The sequence below is a fragment of the Notamacropus eugenii genome, chromosome 7, assembly GCF_028372415.1.
Source record: "Notamacropus eugenii isolate mMacEug1 chromosome 7, mMacEug1.pri_v2, whole genome shotgun sequence".
Taxonomy (NCBI): Eukaryota; Metazoa; Chordata; class Mammalia; order Diprotodontia; family Macropodidae; genus Notamacropus; species Notamacropus eugenii.
The window spans coordinates 57,737,939-57,756,982 of record NC_092878.1 but is presented as its reverse complement, the minus strand read 5'-3'; the positions used below and the strand labels follow the sequence as shown (position 1 = coordinate 57,756,982).

The 19,044-nt window shown below is 46.1% G+C and overlaps 1 protein-coding gene and 1 long non-coding RNA gene across 2 annotated transcripts; one reads left to right on the top strand and one right to left on the bottom strand.

Annotated features, from left to right (window-relative positions):
* The first annotated feature begins 237 nt into the window (after window positions 1-237).
* On the top strand, window positions 238-18,556 carry PGF (placental growth factor). The gene is made up of 7 exons (XM_072624431.1): window positions 238-359; window positions 2,013-2,055; window positions 10,714-10,910; window positions 11,821-11,897; window positions 16,308-16,337; window positions 16,457-16,519; window positions 17,287-18,556. Exons 1-7 carry the CDS (start codon window positions 285-287, stop codon window positions 17,312-17,314), a joined length of 513 nt encoding a protein of 170 aa, XP_072480532.1. The 5' UTR covers window positions 238-284; the 3' UTR covers window positions 17,315-18,556.
* LOC140514272 (uncharacterized) lies at window positions 10,794-17,287 on the bottom strand. The gene is made up of 3 exons (XR_011970521.1): window positions 12,343-17,287; window positions 12,100-12,151; window positions 10,794-10,881 (listed from the first exon to the last, which is right to left on the bottom strand). It is a non-coding gene; the product is annotated as an uncharacterized lncRNA (long non-coding RNA).
* Window positions 18,557-19,044: the final 488 nt, after the last annotated feature.

Sequence of the window (19,044 nt, the reverse complement as noted above, 5' to 3'; positions counted from 1 at the left end):
CAAAGATCTCTCCACGACCTCACTCACCTGCCTGCTCCTGGAGTTTCCCAGAACCTGCTTCAAGATGCTCAGGTTATGGGTGCTGGTCCCTCTGCCTCCCAGACCTAAGTGAAGTGGACTTGCCAGGGTCTCTTGCCCCACTCCACCCCAGCAAGGAAAAGCTTTCCTTGGTGTCTTCTCTCCTCCTTCCCCCTTCCCGGCCCCCACCTGGGCATCCTTCGTGGGGTTGAGTATGTTGGTTTCCCTTTGGATCTCAAGTCCCATGGCCCAGGATTTCTGAGTCGATGTCAGCCATGCGGCTGTTCACGTGTTTCCTGCAGCTCTTGGCTAGTCTGTCCCTGCCTGCTGCATCCCCCCAGGTAAGGATTCTCTCTTCCCCTAACCTAGCTCCCTCTCCCTCCCCACCCCCAACATCTGTCAGGGAGTGGGCTGGAGAACCCAGGAAGAGACTGTGGGCAGAGATGAGAGGGCACCTCCATGGACACAGACAGACACCCCTCCCCGCCCTCCCCCCCCCCCCACCCCGGAGACAAAGATAACCACGGGCTCCAGGTACTTCCTAGAACTGGAACTCTCCTCACCTCCTGAATGAAGAACTCAGGTTAAGCCAGCCCCCTAGAGGAAAACCAACCCTAGCTAAGGTTTCTATCCCGGAAGGGGGTGGAGGGGGTGTGGGGGTGAGGCTATAGAGAAACCACAGTAAAGGGAGGGAGGCTTCCTGTCTGGCCCCAGGGCCTTGGTGGTTATGCTAAAAGCATCTCCCAGTTAATCCCAGGGCTGGGTTTGGGCCCTGTGGTCAGGGTCGAGGCCCTGGTGACTAGCCCAATGCCTTTGGGACCTCTGACCCAAAGGCTCTGGGGAAGCAGAGATTGGAGGGGGCAGGATCACCAGGGAGGTAGACTCACTGGGTGGTTGGGAATATACCAGACCCATGCCTGATTGCTCCAGTTACTACTGAGTGCAAGGGGGCTGACATAGACAAGAGGAACCTGGGGGAGGAAAGGGGGATACGGGAGTGCCTATTCCATGGCTTGGTCTTAGGTCAGAAGCCCCCCTGGGAAGGGTTTCAGGTAGTCTAAGAGGACAATGCTCTGTCTTCTTAAGTCTGACCTCACTCCCCCAGGGTCAGCCCAACCCCAAGGTCCCCATCTGCTGGCAGCTGACCCGGAGGTCCTGAGTCCCTGGGCCAAGAGAAGCTCCCAAGTTCTTTTCCCAGGAGCTAGGGCATGTGGCTTAGGGCCTTGGCCCAGTTCCAGCCTGGGTAAAGACGTCCTGCCAAAGGCAATAATGTCCCTTCCCACTGCCTAGGGAAGTCCTCTTTCCCACCCAGGTCCTTAATGCTGAAAACAGGGGTGTTGGGTGAGTAGGACGGGGAGGGGAGGGAAGAAGAATGGGAGATGGACCAGGAAAGTAGGGGGATCACTTCCCAAGCAGAGCGGGGAGTGATGGTCCTGAAGGAGCCAGTCTGCTGAGTGGCCTTGTTATAGCATTTCTACAGCTACTAGCACCAGTGGCCCCCTGCTCCCACCGGCTGATCTCCCTCCCCACAGGCCTCTGGCACCTAGCCAAGCTGGGACATTAAAGGGGCCAAGGGGCTCGTGTGGGAGAGCACAGGAAGGGGGATGGGTAGAAGGGAGGCAGAGCACAAGCAGAGAGGGAAGGCAGCTATAGACTGTAGAATGCTTGAGTTGAAAAGGGTCACTTTTTTTTTTACAGGTAATGAAACTGAGGCCCTGGTGGGTTGAAGTGTCTTACCTAAGGTCTCACAGCTGGCCATGGCAAAGATCTGAAAGATTGGGGTGGGAGGGGAAGATACAAGGTAAATGTACAAGTGAAAGGAGTTGGGGAAGGAGAGGTTCACAGGTGTCTAGATCCCAAATAACTCCTGAGAAGGTCTTGTAAATAAATAACTGACCACTCACCTGCCAAAGCAACCATGTCCCAGCATTCTTCAGTGGGGGGGACTCTGCCTGACATTAACTTTTCCTTATTCCCATGCTTTCTTTCCCTAGCAGTGGGATGTATCTCCTGAGAACAGCACAGCAGAAGTAGAAGGTAAGTTGGCCATGGAGACCAAGGGGAGTTAACCTTTTCCCATCCAAACTTGTGCCCCCCAGGACTCATGTTCTGGATTCCCCCCTAAATGTTTGTTGGTGTGAGAAATGGGGGTAAAAGAGTCGCAGAGGGTTTGGCTTGAAAAGATACAGGGAAGAGAAACTGTCCAGGGACCCTAAAATCTATGAATCCTGAAGTGGTAGTAAAACTGGAAACACTGATTTACTCCATCCCCCTCATTTTTATAGAGAAGGAAACTGAGACTTGGAAAAGTGGATGGATTGTTCCAGGTTATGTAGCTAGTTGGTAACAGAGTGGGATCCGGAATTAAGTTTTCCCAAGTTCATGTCTAGAGCTTTCTCCAAGGTTCCCACACTGAGTGTGGGATAGGAAGGGGCCAGAGTGTCAATAAGGCAAAAGATGAGTGTCCCCACCTCCATCCTCGCCACCATGCTTGGGGAATCTAACCAGAACTTCCCATTGATTACAAACAGACAAAACCTTGGTAACACCCTCCCTCACTTATGTGGAGAGGGAATCTTCAAAGCGCATGCAGGAGTTTGCCAAGCAGTCATATGTGCAGAAAGCAGGCTGTGCAGTGCCAGGCTCTTCACATAAATGTGCTGAGTGTCCACATGCCACCCCTTTAACCCCTGACAGTCACTTCCCTCCCACCCCCAAAATGAGACATTTCTGTGGGGGAGGAAACATGTGCAAACAGGCACACGAACACGCGTGCTGTTCCCCTCTGGAATAATATCCTGTCTCAGATCAGGAAACACCCTCTGCCTGCCAGCATCATCCCCTCTCTACCTTCCCTTTCCCTCTCTTCTCCAAACACTTACCTGCCCTGTGTTCTATGACCCTCTTGAACCCAGCCAGGTGAGAGTAGTCAACCAAATCTTCCGAGTTAATGAGCACTTCAGGTGTGCCTGTCACTGACTTAGGCACTGTAGAGGTATGGGGAGGTGCCCAATAGTCCTGCTTTTAAAATGCTCACAATCCAATTCAAAACTATCGAGGTAAACCCATTCCTATAAAGGAAAATCGCAGCACCTCTATAGTCCATGTTACAAAGAAGCAAGGTCTGCTTTCTTCTACTGAATCAGTGTGATATTGTGGAGAGGACATTGGCTTTGGAGTCCAAAGGCTTGGGTTTGAATTCAGTTTCTCATACATAATATCCCTGGGATCTTAGACAAGCCACAAGTCTCTGGCCTTTTTATCTTCATCTGTAAAATGAGAGGATTGTATTAAATGCGACTTCTAGTTCTAGATATATTGTCTCGGGACTGACACTATTATAATCCCAGGACTGAATAGTCAATTGGAGAACCAAGATTCTGGCCAACCCAAGAACATCATGCTTTGGGCCTGACCTAGCTTCTCTGTCTTGCCCACCCAAGATAAGAGAGCGTTGGAGGAATATGATGTTATCAGTGAGGAAAGATTCCTAAATTGAAACAAAAGATTTTGCAGAAAGATTTTCCAACTGTATCTACTCTTGTGGGAGGCTCTCTCTATGTTAGGCCTGGGTTGGTACATCCCTTCACGGGGGACACCTGCTGTGCTCTAGGCCAGGAGCCAGCAGCCCCGCCCGGCCCCTCTCCCTTCCCTCCCGGCAGGCAACTAGCATGAAAAGTTTTCTTTCAGGCACTGAACATTTCCCTTCTTGGGTCTCCGCCCAGCAGGGATGGGAAACTGGAGCCAGATGGATTCAGCAGGAGGCTTTCGTGTAAAGGGGAGAGAGATAGAAAAACCCTCTGGTAACACCAAGAAAATCCCTCTCTGGGGCTCCCTGGTCATTCTAAACCAGCCAGACACCACGCAGGCCTGCTTGGCGCTCTCTGCCTCCAAGTGTAGCCAGCTGTCTGTCTATGAGGAAGAGTCTGGGGGTGAGCTGAGACAGAGCTTCAAGAAACTAAACTGAAGAGAGAGAGTAGGAAAAGAGCACTGTACAGAGGGATTTCCTAGATTAGCAAAGACGATGTATGCAGGGTACTTTGCAAACTTTGAAGTAATGTGTAACAGGGAATTAGTATTAGTAGTGTAGGTTGTGAATTTTCAAGTTGGGGTTTTCTGTTTGTTTGGGGGTTGGTTTTTTTAACTGTGGATCCCTCTGGCAGTCTGGAGGAAAAGCCTATAGACCCTTCTCAGAGTAATGTTTTTAAGGGTGTAAAATAAAATATCCAATATTACAAAGGAAACCAATTATATTGAAATGCAGTCATCACAATTAAAAAGAGCAAAAACTCAAGTTCATGGAGTCTAGGTTAAGAAACACTGTTATAGAGACTGTAGAGCATCATGGGTAAATGGCCAGCCTTGAAGGCAGAAAGCCCAGAGTTGAAGTGCAACCTTTGACACATGCTGGCTGTGTGACCCTAGCACGTTAAGTCATTTAACTTCCTAGTATTCTAGACTACTTTCTGAAACCATATATTGCAGAGAAGGTAAATTGGTAGATGGAGTTTCTTCACTTGGGTGTTACCACCACCAATCAAATTATCAGTCCTGTCCCTATCCTTGTCATTATTACTACCACTACCACTACTACTACTTACTACTACTACTACTACTGCTACTACCACTACCACTACTACTACTACTACTCTTACCACTTTTACTACTACTACCACTACCACATCTACTTCTACTCATACTACTGCTACTACTACTACCATTACTACTACCACTTCTACTACCACTACTACCACTTCTTCTTCTACTAACTACCACTTCTACTTCTACTACTACTACTATTTGTGAAGGCCTAAGTGGGTCAGTATTATCTGTGTCTGTGCCACATCTCTTGCCACCCTTACTTTCCAAAATACATTTCCGGGATCTTGAGGGAAGAATCATCCCATCTCTCTCAGTGTTTCGTGCTACTACATCTGAATGGTCCTGGTAGAATAGAGGACTGTGCACACCTCTGGTCAACCTCTGCCCTCTGAAACTTCCTGGCCTCTCACCTGGGAAATCAGACCTTACATGAGCTGCTGAAACTGCATTTACACTGAAAGAGAGAGGAAAAGGGAAATCATTGTCTCTTTCTGCTGCCAGGACAGTCATTTTTGCTTAACCCAGATGTTCCCCTTTGACCCTGGCCAGAAAAAAAGCTATCACCAGCTCAATGTGAACTGGAGAAGGGGCCTGGGGACAGTTCTGAATGTTCCTTTTTTGATTGTAGGGGCCACTTTTAGAAGAAAATATGCTCTAGGACAACAGGCAGTGTCCTTTATCTTCCTTTAGCCACTGTTATCTTTTTTTTTTTTTAAATATTATTTATGTTTTCAGTTCAATGAGATTAAATGCTCAGAATAACATCAATATGCCATGAGGGCTTCAGACTAAACATGGAGCTCATGAAGTTAAAATGTTAACTGCTATTCCCTGTCTCTGTGCTGCAAAGGCAGCCTCCAGGCTGCCCTTTCTCTCCACCAAGGCTCTTATAGGTTTTGGGTCATGTCAAGGGTCCACAGCTCCATCTCCTTGGTCAGAGAGGAGCCTTGCCTTACCCCTACCCCCACCTTTCCACCCTGCTGATGCTGAGAGCTTTGGTTGGGCATTTGGAAGGCAGAGCCAGGGATAGCCAATCTACTCTCCCTCTCTGACCCTCAGCTCAGCCCTTGAGTGTGACTGATACCCAGATAAGCATTAATATAGTGGCTCTGCAGAGGCTGTCTAGGCCACGTGGATAGCTGTGTCCGGGGTATTTTCCATGGACTCTCCTCCTTTCCCAATGACCTCTGCTTGGACCAAGGTTTATTTTTCCTCAGGGATTACCCCAAGACCTGTGCCATCATCTGCTCAGTGAAATGGACTCTGGCCCCTTCCATTGTCTCAGAAAAGCAAGCAAGCAAAGGAGAGGTGTTGGCTGGGTGAGGGGGTAGGGGCAGAGAAAGGAGACTTCAGCAGGAGGTGAGGCATTGGGGACTCCCAGTTACCCAGATGCAGTCCTCTGTTCGCCAGCACCCCAGGGGGATGTCCAAAGTGGGTATGACCACCATTGGGTATGATGGGTCAAATAGATGTTTCCCTCCTTGCATTCCTAAGACTAGTCTGATCCTAGTTCATAGAATGTAACAGAATTTAGAGAGCTAGAAGGAACCTTCAAGGTTATCTAATCCAGGGGTGGAACCTTTGAGGTCATCTAATCCAGGGGTGGAACCTTAGAGGTCATCTAATCCAGGGGTGGAACCTTAGAGGTCATCTAATTCAGGGGTGGAACCTTAGAGGTCATCTAATCCAGGGGTTCTTGATCTTTTGTGTGTCAGGGATCCTTTGGCAATCCGGTGAAGCCTATGGACTCGTTCTCAGATTTGTATTTCATTGCCCACATTAATAATTTTATTTTGGAGGCAATATTAAGCTCAGGGTCACATAGCTAGTAAGTGTCTGAAGTTGGATTTGAACTCAGGTCCTCCTGACTCCAGGGCCGATGCTCTGTCCACTGCACCACCTAGCTGCCCCTGCCTATGTTAACAGTTGAAGGAAATGGTAAATTTCAGTTAGAGGTTAGTGGAAATAAAGATATACATATTTAGATATATATAATATATGCATATATAAAAACACATACATATTATACACACACACACACACACACACACACACACACACACACACACACATACAGATGTTTTTTTCCATCCAAGTTTAGAGACTCCCTGAAATCTATCCAAAGATCCCTTGGGGGCTTATGGACCCCAAATCTAGGTCAATCCCCTCATTTTAGAGGAGGAAATTCAGGTCTAGAGAGATCCGATGACTTGTCCATTTGGGTAATGGCAGAACTGAGCCTAGAAGTCAGACTTACTGACTCTCAAATGAGAGTGAGCTCATCTATACCATATTGATTTTCTGGTTGGGCCTAGGTTTGGTGGTGTTATAAATTATTTCAAAGGCATCTGGGTGTTCTGGGTCCCTGGAGATTGTCAATGGCTCTTCACTGAGGAACAGGCTAGCCTAGGGATCCCAAGGCTGATTATTCATTTTACAAACATGGGAGAGGATATAGAAGAAAGTATAAAACTTCATTCCAACCCCTAAAGAGATTACAAACTAGAGAACTTACAAGTATAGGACTGGAAGAGGGCTTAAATTCTTATCCAACCCCTTTGTTGTACTGATTGGGAAACTGAGGCTGAGATAGCTGAAATAAGAACTGGGTACTCAGTAAAAGACAAAATATGTACCTGTGTTGCTAGCACACATGGGGATCCTCTTCCATGTAAGGAGTCAGCATGATACAAGGGAAAAATACTGGCTCTGCAGTCTGAGGAGCTGTGTTCCAATTTTTCTGACACTTGCTACCTTTGTGACCTTGAGCAAGTCACATAACTTCCTCTGGCCTCAGGTTCCCTCATCTGTAAGATGAGAGGGTTGAGCTAGGTGGACTCTGAGGTCCCTTCTCGCTCCATATCTATCAGAGAATTATCATTTGGAGAATCAAGATTCTGGCCAAAGTACATCTTGCTTTGGGCCTGACTTATCTCCCCTCTTCCCTACCCAGGAAAAAGATATGACTTGCTGAGGGTCGCCCAGGTAGTAAGCAGAACTGACTTCAAATCCAGCAAACTTTAAACTGTACCAGCATGTCTATCCTAAAGGTGACATGTCCTGTCTTATAATGTTCACTATTATTTCATGCATATGAATGACGTATTCTCAATAGATGATAAGCATTTGCGGAGCTGAGAGAAGAGTATCCACTCCCAGAGAATTCACTGGGTTGAGAGTTCAAGAAAGGCTTAATGGAGGAAATGGAGGAAGCTGAACTGGATTTTGGAGGATGGTGAGATTTGGCATGATGAAGGAAACCACATAGAGAACAGGATAATGGTATAGATTATATAGAACATAGTGTGTTTGTGTGATGGCAAGAAGGATGACCTGGCTAGACCGCAGAGTTTATGTTGGCTACGGAGGACAGGACCAGAATCTGAAGAGCCTTGACAGACAGACAAAGAAATCCAGACTTCATTCATTAGGAAATAGCTGTTGAAGGTCTTTGAGCTGGGGAATGACATGATTCTGAGAAGTTATGTCACCAGCTCCCAGGGACACCTGAGACCTACTCTCTCAAGCTCTTCAGGACTAGGCTTTCCAACTAGGCTTCTCTCAGCTGAACCTTATAGCATTTATTCCAGACCAGATGGAGGCTAGAAAATCCGCAGAGTTCATTAGCCATTATTTTAAAAATAAATTTTACTGATGCTTTTTGTTTTTCCATCAGTCATTTTTTCTATACCCACACTCCCAGTAAATGAGCTCTCACTTGTAATAAAGAAAAACATTTAAACAAAATCAACCCAGACGGTGACCGCATTTGACAGTGAAAACTATACTCTTCGCTCATAGTCACCTACCTCTCTGCCAAAAGGAAGATGTTTACTTATCTCGTCTTCAGAGCCAGCATTAGTCACTGTCGCTACTCAGTGTTCCAATTCATTTTGGTGTTCTTATGGTTTCTGTTATTGTAGCTGTGATGTATCTTGTTCTAATTAGTTCTGCTTCCCTTGACTCTCATTACATTATTGGCTACACTGTATCCGGCGTGTTCTAGTGGCGATTCTCTTTCAGGTGTGGATCCATAGATTTAGAGCTGGAAGAGACTTCATTTTACAGATGAGGAAACTGAAGCTCAGATAGCTCTGTAAGTTTGAATCTAAGACTCTCAGACAACAGCATTTCATCCTTTACACCAGAGGGGTCAAGCTCACAGCCAAATGGGAACAGGAACCTCTTTAAGACGTAATTAGAAAACATTTACCAAAATAAATAAAAATACAAAGTGACATAGATAGTGCTAATTTGTGGTTTTCTAAGTCAATATAGGGCCCAGGGGCTCATTTCTATTTGAGTTTGACAAACTGCTTCACACACTACCTCTCCTGAGTTGGCTTGGATGTCCTCTGCCATCCTTTCCAACTCTGAACTCCTAAGATTCTGTGAAGTTTCCCCTTGTTTCTCAGTATTAGTCATTATCATCATTTCTCGCAGTGTAGCAATATTCCATTATATGCATACGCCGTAATTTCTGTAATTGCTTTCCAATCAACAGATACTCATTTTGTTTCTAGTTTTTTGCTATCACAAAAACATTGTTCAGCAGCCATTTGCCTTGCACTTTGGAGAGGTTGTGTAGGGAAACGAACTTGGGACCCTGAACATGAGATCAGAGTTTGAGTTCCATTTTGGCCACTTAACAATGTGACCTAGGCAACTCACAACTCCTTTAAGCCTCATCTTCCTTAGCTGTAAAATGGGGATAGTAAATTTGTACCTTACAGGATTATTGTGAGGATCAAAGGTGAAAATGTATGTAAATATATCAGTCTTGTGTTCACATGACATTTTAAGCTTTGATGGGTTCTAAGTAGTTGGGAAGGATACAGGCCTATGCATATGGCACAACATCTGAAATGAGAAAGGGTTAAAGGTGAAAGGCTTTCAACTTCACACCTGTCCTAGAGGAACCCAATGGAACTCAGGCTAGGAAAACAATTCAGCAACTCAGTTCAATACATTATCTTTACTGGGAATCAACCATGTGCCCAGCACTGTGCTAGATGCTGCTGATATTATGGAATGTGGTTCCTCCATTCTAAGATAATGTCTAAGGGCATTTAAATAGCATAGCAAAATAAATGACAAAAAAGAGTCTTTACAGACTCAGGGATTCTCTGCCCCATGGTTTATACTATACAACAGGGTAGTAAACATATGCAGGATACAACTGTGATGTGACCAGGGACCGCTATTGGAAAGGCACATGTATAGAAAACACTGACACTGTGGAACCTCCAGTGCTCTTTGCAGATATTATCAAGTTTGCTGTTTTCTCTATTGGGGACCACATCTTCTGTCTCTCAGTTCTCCTAGCCATGTTGCTTTCTGCTGGATATCTCCCTCTCTGTACTCTGATATCATCTGCTGGTCCTTGGCTACTGTATCGTCTCTTTCCCCAAAGGAGGAATAGTAGGCCAGGTCCTCGGCTTGATAGTTTCAGGGGCCATCTTTTGCTCTTTTGTGCTTCAAATCCTAACCAGCCAATGGGAGAAAGCTTTAGATATTTTTGTCTGCCTCTTGAAGTCCTATTCTTCTGGTACTGATGTTTGGGATGAATCAGTCTCAACCTTCTCTGAGTCAGGGTCTGAAATTCCTTTTAACTCCTATTATATCCCTTTGGCAGGAAATCGGGTACCCTCAAAATCATCTCCACTCAGCAAAATTGCCAATCAACTGGAAGGAGGAAATTCCTTTCAAGCTCCTTTAATGCCCTTGCTTACCATGCATGTTGAGCCAGGTGGAGCTGGTGATTTTTTTCCCTGCTTTCTACCAACAGCCAAAATTGCTATTCTCCCTCTGTTTATCTTGAAATCAGTGTGGATATAGTAGTCAGGGAAGATTTCAAGGATGAAATGTCAAGTGAATTGGGCCTCATAGGATTCAATAGATATTTAGACTCAACAAATACTTATTGAGCATCTGCTATATGCAAGGTACTGTACATGGACGGGTAGAGGAATAAATAGGAAGCAATATGTTGAAAGACTGTGAAGAAAACAGATAAGGCCTGAGTGTGTCTAACCTACCCTGACCTTGACTTTGGTGCTTATGAATTTCCTCTTCCTTTTTGTCTCCTTGTAGTGTTGCCCTTCCAGGAGGTGTGGGGTCGAAGTTTCTGCCGCTCGCTGGAGAAGCTGGTGGATGTTTCATCAGAGTACCCAGGGGAAGTAGAGCACATGTTTAGCCCGTCCTGTGTCTCACTGAGGCGTTGCACTGGCTGCTGTGGAGATGAGAACCTCCACTGTGTTGCTGTGGAGACAACCAATGTTACCATGCAGGTACTCCTGCTGCCCTACTTCTGGACCCTCTACCCGCTCCCTTAGACTGACACTGTTTCTGAGGCCAGGATGCTCTATTCCTGAGGTTCCTCTCTTTCCCTATCATCAGAACTTATCCAGTTTTTTGCACCGACTGCCTGCCCCATATCAGTCCTAGAAATTGAAATGTGCATTCATTCATTCATTCAATAGGCATTTTATTAAATATTTACTATTTTTTTAAAAAACCCAAGTTCGAGGGCTAGTGAATTGTACCTTATCATCCTTCCATCACCCACCCACCCCACATTTTATATAAGGTAGTAATTAGATGGAGACAGGTGGATGAACTCCGTCAGGCTGGTTCTGGTTTTCTCTGTAAATGGGATCAACTGAAAGAAATGTCTGGGACTGATGAGACAGTTTTCTTCCTTGGCCTAGCTCTGCCACTGTAGGTGGGGTTGCTGTCTGGCACCTGGTGAGCTGCTTGTCTGGCACTCAGCAGGGGTATATGGTGCAAAGGCTGGTAGGACTCAGGAGGCAGACTCTTGCTTTTTCCCAAGGAATGCTAAGGGGACAAGTTCTGTTTTGGGGAAGGAGAGACTAGGTTCTTCCAGACCAGGGGTCCTTGACCCCTCTTCCCATTTATTCTGTGCCATGGGTCCCTTTGGCAGTCTGATGAAGCCCATGGATCCCTTCTCAGAATGGTGTTTGTTGCCACCATAATTGAAGGAAAAGCAAAATTTCAGTTAGAAGTCAGTGGAAATAAAGTTATTATTTTTCTCCCTTTCCAAGTTCATATAATCCCCTGAAACCTATCCCCAGACTTGAGGTTAAAGATCCACTGCTCTAGAGGGGAAATAGAGGGAGAGTTGCTGCATTCCACCTTCCCCTTCAAATCTCATAACCAGCTTCTTTTTCACCTTTCCAGCTTCTGAAGATCAAGTCTGGGGAACAGCCATCCTACATGGAGTTAGCATTCACTGAGCATGTGCGGTGTGAGTGCAGGTATGGGATCCCTGCCTCTCACCACCCACATGGCACAGGCTGTGACCAGGGCCCTGGGCACTCTCGGGCCTGCCCTGGAGGGTACTAGCATTCCTACTTTCCTGACCACCCCATCAATCCGCCACCCCCACCCCCACCAGGGGATGGGAGATGGGATAGTAGAAAATCACAGAATCCAAATCCTGACTCTGTCCTTACTTACCGTTATGACCTTGGGCAAATCACTTAACCTTGCTGGGCCTCATTTTCCTCATCTGTAAAAAAAAAAAAAAGTAAGGGTGGGGTTGGTCTATAAGGTGCTTTTCAAGTCTGGCCCCTAAGATCCAATTAAAGGCTTGTGATTCTGGGAGATGTGGTATATTAGAAGCAGAGGGGACATCCACTATCCCAATGGGCCATTCATTATTCAGAGGGCATCACCCAGTCTACAACCCAGACTGCTAACTTCTCTGAGAGCTTGTCCTCAGGTTCCTGGATTCTCCTTTCTTGCTTAAAGCGTAATGCTCTTCATTTGTTCTTGATTAGCATATCAGTGGCTGAGACGGGGGTGGTCAGGTCTCCGCTGAAGCCTTCTGCATTTTGTTTCCTGGATTTTGGAGACAGGGAAATAATTAACTCACCAAGAGGCACTCTGGCTGCAGCTGCATTTAATTTCCTACTCCTTTATCCATCTCTTCCCCCATCCCCCACCCCCATCTTCCCCTTCTAGCCTTTGCCTGGAGAGCTAAAACCAACAGCTGGTTTACAGCTGTGTGGCAGAATGGGAAAAAGACTCTTGGGTCCCATCCAAAAAGCAGGAAAGAAGTTTGAATAACTGCTAATCATGCAGGGCTTTACAAGTGATGGGGTGCTCAACCCTGGGGTTGTTGGGAGGAAGCTGTAGGCTGGGAACCCTAGCAACCAAGCACAAACTACAGCCACTCACTGGGGACCTGAGGGAGCTTAAAAGTGTTGGAGGCTGATCATAGCTCTGGGGCAATTATGCTTGGAAAATTGCATAGACTCTTGACAGAATAAGAGGACAAGTCCATCTGAGTGTAGCCTGCCCTGGGAAGGGACTCTTTGTTAGGTCAAAGGGAAACACATGTGGTTTCTTTAAAGTTCCAGGCCATGGCCAAAACCTCCCCGTGAATCATAGGGCCCCTGGAACTCCTGCCCGAGCTCAAGAGGCATAGGAAGAATGGCTCATTGTCCTTTCGGCCCAGGGGGTAGACCAACAGACCTTATTGCTAGTACTAGGGGCCAGGAAGTTTTTCCATTCTTGGGAATCAGGAACTCCTGAGAGTCGGTAGGGATGCTATTCCTTTTATCCTTGGGGTCTGGGCTAGAGGTAACCAAATCCAATAGCTTAGGGTACCCCTAAATTGTCTAGCTATGGTTCCCATCCAATGCAGGGCCCCAACTAATGACAGGGCCTCTGTCTCCCCCTTCCCTTTTTTACACATATCATTACCATTGGTCTGTTCACCATCAGCTCAGCGATGCACAGGACTGGGCTTTGCCTCAGCCTTGACTGCAGTGAGTAGCAAATCCCTTCTCCCAACCTTGGGAGTATAGCCTCTGTATCTGGAGTCAAGAAGACCACAGTTCAAGTCGTGCCTTAGACACTTTCTGGTTGTGCATATGAAGGCAAATCATTTAACTTTTCTCAACTTCAGTTTCCACAGTTATAAAATAGGGGTGATGATAATAACACCTATCGTACAGAGTCACTGTGAGGAACAAATGAGAATGTATGTGATACACTTTGCCAATCTTAAAGCGCTATATGCTAACTACCATCGTGAGGTTAGCTGTTATTCTATCCTCTGGGGATCCATCTCATGATTTTGGGAAGGGGAACAGTCTAGACCAAAGCTTCATTCACTGATAGAGAGAACCCCCTGGTCAGGAAATTTCCTCTATCAATATAGATAAAGGAGTTCTTCTGTAACTTTTTCGAAGATTTCCTGGGGGTTCCATGAAGTTAAGTGGTTTGCTCAGGGTTATATAATGAGCAGGTATCAGAAGTAGAACTCGAACCTAGGTTACCCTGATTCTAAAGCCACCTCTTTAGCCACCATGCCATTATTTCTTTCAGCCACAAGATCTGGTCTTGGTCATTTTTTCTGATATCTATGTAGCGCTCCACCAATTTCAATGTGCTTCCAAATATATTGGCTTTTTTTATCTTCACTACAACCCTCTAAAGGGATGTGTGTGAATGTAGGGGTTTTGGGTGGGGGGGGGGGTGAGGAGTATAGATTATGATATGATAGCTATTCTAAAAATGAAACCAAAGAGTTAAGTGACCTGCCCAAGAATCTCAGATCTCAATGAAATGGGTATTCCCTCCAACAGCACAAATAGCAACCCATCCCTGCCTGAACATTCTGTGTGACCTTTGCTCATGTTTGCCACACAGTAACAAAATGCTTTCCTCAAGCCACCATGAGAGGTAGGTGGTGCAATTTTTGTTCCCATTTTACAGATGAGGAAATAGAGTTTTAGTGAGGCTAATCAATTTGCCAATCATCATAGAGCTAGTACTTGGAATGAGAGAGCTCCAGTTTTCTGACTCCTAGACCAGTTTCCTTTCCCCTCAATCGCACGATCCCCCGCTAACATATAAAGCTTCAATATCGTTTGCAATCCATGCATAACTTCTCTTTGGAGATCCACCTCTTAAGGATTTAGCACCAGGGCAGATTCACCTCCTGCAAGGCTTACCCTTGAAGCATCTACTCAAGCAGGACCCCAGAAGCATCTTCTGGAGCACGTAAGAAGACCCTCACTCTTCTCTACTCTCACCTACAAATCGAGTACCAGATTGATGTCATCACATCCCCCCGAACCTCACTGGCCTCTTCTCCTCCTCTTAACAAGAAGAGAAAATACAACAGGAGTACTTTGTTTTCCAGTTGGGCAGCCACAGCTGCTGTGGGGCAGAGTCACCACATGCCTGAGACATGAAGTTCTTTTGGTTACAGCTAACTCTATGCTCTTGATTCTCATATACTCCCTGACAATGGCTGGTGTTCTTACCTCCAGTATCTATATCGCTATAGATTGGGTTGGATATCCCCAGAAGGCTGTCCCAAAGAAATGGAGAGGTAGCTCTGGCCCCTAAGTGTGGCTCACATGCAAAGCCAGTTAATACTGATCACCTGCTGCAAACTAGCTGTTCTAAAGAGTCTCTGTTCTCCCTCTCCTTTTCCCAAGAAGGGAGCTGAGATCCAGATGCTTACCCATCCCATATCCCATATGCTTACCCATATCTTTTACGCATCCTTTTTATAAAAAGCAAAGGATTAGAAATAAAAAATTAGAAAGGTCTTAAAGGGAAGAGAGATTGAGGTGTGAAGCCATTGACTTTGAACCAACACAAATATTGGCACTACCAGAATTTAATTTTTAAAAATGTTTTCTATTGATTGATTTTTTTAATATGGCTGTCTGCGAACACCCCTTTCTCTAGTAGAACTTTCTACCTCCCCCTTTTTGTGTGTGGATCTATGATTTCATTGGTGAAGGTTGTGGAACATGGAAACTCTGGAGGCATTGAGAGGTAACTTATTCAGGGTCACGTGATGTGTGTGTGGGTGTGTGTGTATGGGTGTTTGTGTGTATTGGGGGAGGACTTGAATTCAGGCCTTCCTGAATGCCAACCCCCTTTTGATTGAATCATGCTGCTTCTAAGAGCCTTACCTTTCTTGTAAATAAAGACAATACGTAGTAAAATCAGCTGACCCATACCCTACTGCCAGACTCCTTGTTCCTAGTGCTTCAGGGGATAGGGAAGTGACTTGGATAGGGCAATCAGTTATTGACTGATTGCTGGTTTGGGGAGCATTCTGCACTTTGCTGGGGGGAGAGGAAGGGGAAGGGCAGCATTTCCCTCTGAACTCTCTATCTGGCGACCCTTGCTAAAAAGACTGTTGAACTTGGGAAGAGACTAAATTTGAATTCCAACTCTGCCACTCACTAGCTAGCCATGAGAGCCTGGTGGTCCCCTTCCCGGTGATGGGTTTCAGTTTCCTCATCTGTACAGTGAGAATAATGATACTTGTACAGCCTACCTCACAGGGTTGTTGTGAGGAAAGCGCTTTGTAAATGTAACGCACTGTATAAACGTGAGTTCTAATCACCAGGATTGTTATCATTATCTCTGTCCTCAATCCCAACCCCACTGGACCAGGTAGGGTAGAACTGATCATTCTCCTTCAGTCATCTGAATTCCAGATGTTTGGTGCAGGCTGCTTCTCTACCCCCTGACTCCAACTAAGCCCTGGGAATTAGGGTTTTTCTCAGGCCACCTCTGTCCAACGATCTCTGCCCCTCTCCCTAGAGGCCCCATTGCCAATTACTGGCCCTGAGAACATGATCTCTCCCAACTCACCTTCATCTCCTTCCCTTCTCTTCTCTATCCAGGCCTCGGAGAGAGAAGATGAAGCCAGAAAGGTGAGTTCCCTTGGTCTGGGATGCAAGTGAGCTGGGTTGCAGCTCAGGACAGCCCTTCCCTTTCTCTCCCACCCCTATCCAAAGCCAACGCATCCTGACCCTTTCGGTTTCTTACACAGGAGGAGACTCAAGGGTAGAGGGAAGAGGAAGAGAGAGAAGCAAAGACCCAAAGACTGTCATCAGTGAGTGTGGGATGGGGAGGGAAAGACAAGGAGGCTGGGGCCTCTCGGGCTGGAAGGGGTGGAATAGAGGAGCCAGAGGCCAGGGAGAATTCTTTGGTGAGGAGGAGAGGAGTATCTGGGCAGCAGGGACCCCACCTAGTTACCCTAGAGCCCATATATTGAAACAGTCTGCCAAATTGCTAAGGAAATTAGCTGACCTTGGTCTTTATATCCTGTAGCACTTCTCTCTCCCTTCTACTCTCTATAGACGGACCTCCTTCAGACTCAAAGAGTCTGGAGAAACCAGTGATACAGGGAAAGATTTCTTGACCCTTAATTCCTCATCCATTCAATCATGGTGAAGTAGAAAGAACCCAGGATTTGGAGTTAGGGGGTCTAAGGTTACAGCCCAGCTCTGCTGCTTACAACCTGTCAAATCACTTAACCTTCTTGGGCCTCAGTATCCTCATCTGTAAAATGAGTGTGTTGCCCTTCCAGCTTAAATTTATGATCCTCTATCTCATACCCACAATTTATTCTTAGGGACGTGGAAACACAGGGAGAACTACCCAGTCCAGGGTTACACAATCAATGACAGTCAGGGTCTGGACTTAGATCTGAAAGTCCTAGGTGGAAAGGGCCCCTTTGTTCTTTTTCATGACCTAAATAGGGCACTAAAATTCAGGAGCTCATCTTTGGCCACAAAGCATCTAGAAACCCAGGAATCCTGCCTTTTAGACGAGAATACCCCTAGATTTCACTCAGATTCTGCATTTTGTTTTGGGCAGGTGTGAAGATGCTGTTCCCCAAAGGTAACCCAGTGGACCCTGGAGAGAGCAGTCTCTGCCCAGCTTATATTTATTGCCCCTTTCACAATCTCAATTACCTCTCTGACCACAGCCCCTCTATTTATTAGCCAAATGTAACCCCTGCTGAATGTCTGCTTCTCCCTCGGCCGGGAGACTGACCCTCAGGACTTTTGTGCCTTAAGAAGAAAAAGAGGAAACTGCAGGAGGATCTAGAGTTGAGGTCTTGTACCCAAACACTGAACTCTTAACCATAACTCAGGAGCAGTGAAGGGAGGGAGGGTTCCCTTCCTCATCCCAGGAACTTCCATGGAACACAGAGGGAAGGAAGGAGTGGATGAATCCTCTCCCTCTCTCGTTTTTGCTTCTGAATGGAATAGGGAACTCTGGACCTTTGAGGGGAAAGTTGTCTGTCGCAAGTTGTCACTTGTCTGAGGTCTGGGCAACGTTCTTTTGACAGAAAGGAAACAGCTACTCATGCCCTATATGGAAAGGGTCAACTAAAGAGGTCTAGCCTAGCACACTTTTCACAATGGAAGAGGCTAGGTGAAAAGGAACCTGGGAAGTGGCACCCAAACTGGGTGAGTTCAGCTACCTTTGCTTAGTGGAAGAGGAGAAAAACCTGGTCCTCTAGGGTGTCAGGAGAAAATTTGCTGGAGCAATTAAGACTTTTCTTAGCAAGTGCCCTCTCACCCTGGAAGAATCTCAGAGAGCCAAGCCTGGAACGATTTTGAAGAACGTTGGATATGATGGTATATAGGGGACCTCCTCTAGTCTCCTATTTCTCCCAGGACCTTGCAGCGCTTTCCTACAAAATGACTGTAGTTTCCATGTTCCACAACCTTCGCCAATGAACTGCATCCCTGGCCTGGGATGTCACCCCAAAGAGCCCCCATATGCCACTCTGACCCACTGGAAGTATCAGTGGGTACAAATGCCAAAAGGATGCAGGCAGAGACAGCCCTTAGCCCTGGGCATTATGGTCAAGATGTAGGAAAATAACTGAGGACTCCAAGGAAGATCCTGCTCCCAGGCTCTCTGGACAGGGCATCCAGCCCACTGAGGCACACTGTCATATACCCAGGCTTTCTGTGAAATGGGTTGAGCAGGCTCCTTTCCAGGGCGAGTTAGGTGGGAGGAGGATGGGAACTTCCTAAATGTATCACACAAGTTCTTTCTGACCACCATGTTCATTGGGCACAGGGAGGCCAAAGAAAAGCCAAATTCTCTTAAATAAAGTATTTTAACCCAATTTTTTTTTGTCTGGGGAAATATGATTGCTTGCTATGAAAGGATGATCTATTCGGTTAAGGCTGGGCAAATTCCTATGAATCTGGATTAAAAGGGCGTGCAATACTATCCCCATTAGAAAACTGAGGAAACAAAAGCTCAGGATAAAGTGACATATATCCAAGGTCAGACAGCTGGGGCCAGAACTCAGATCTACTGACCCCTGATCCTTATTCTTTTTCTGCAACTAGACTGTCTCCTCATACATGTTACCCACTAAGGCAGATTTTCCAGTGGGGTTCCATTTCAGGGAATAAATTTCAGGGAGTCCAAGAATTGGACAGAAAAAAAAGTTAGATCTTTATTTTCACGAACCTCTAACTGAAATTTAGCATTTGCTTCAATTATGAATGTAGGCCCCTCCAAAAAATGTCTTTCCCTTTACCAGATTGCTATAAGGGTCCCTAACATAGTTAGTCTTATGTTCTATTATGGGGACATCTTGGGCTA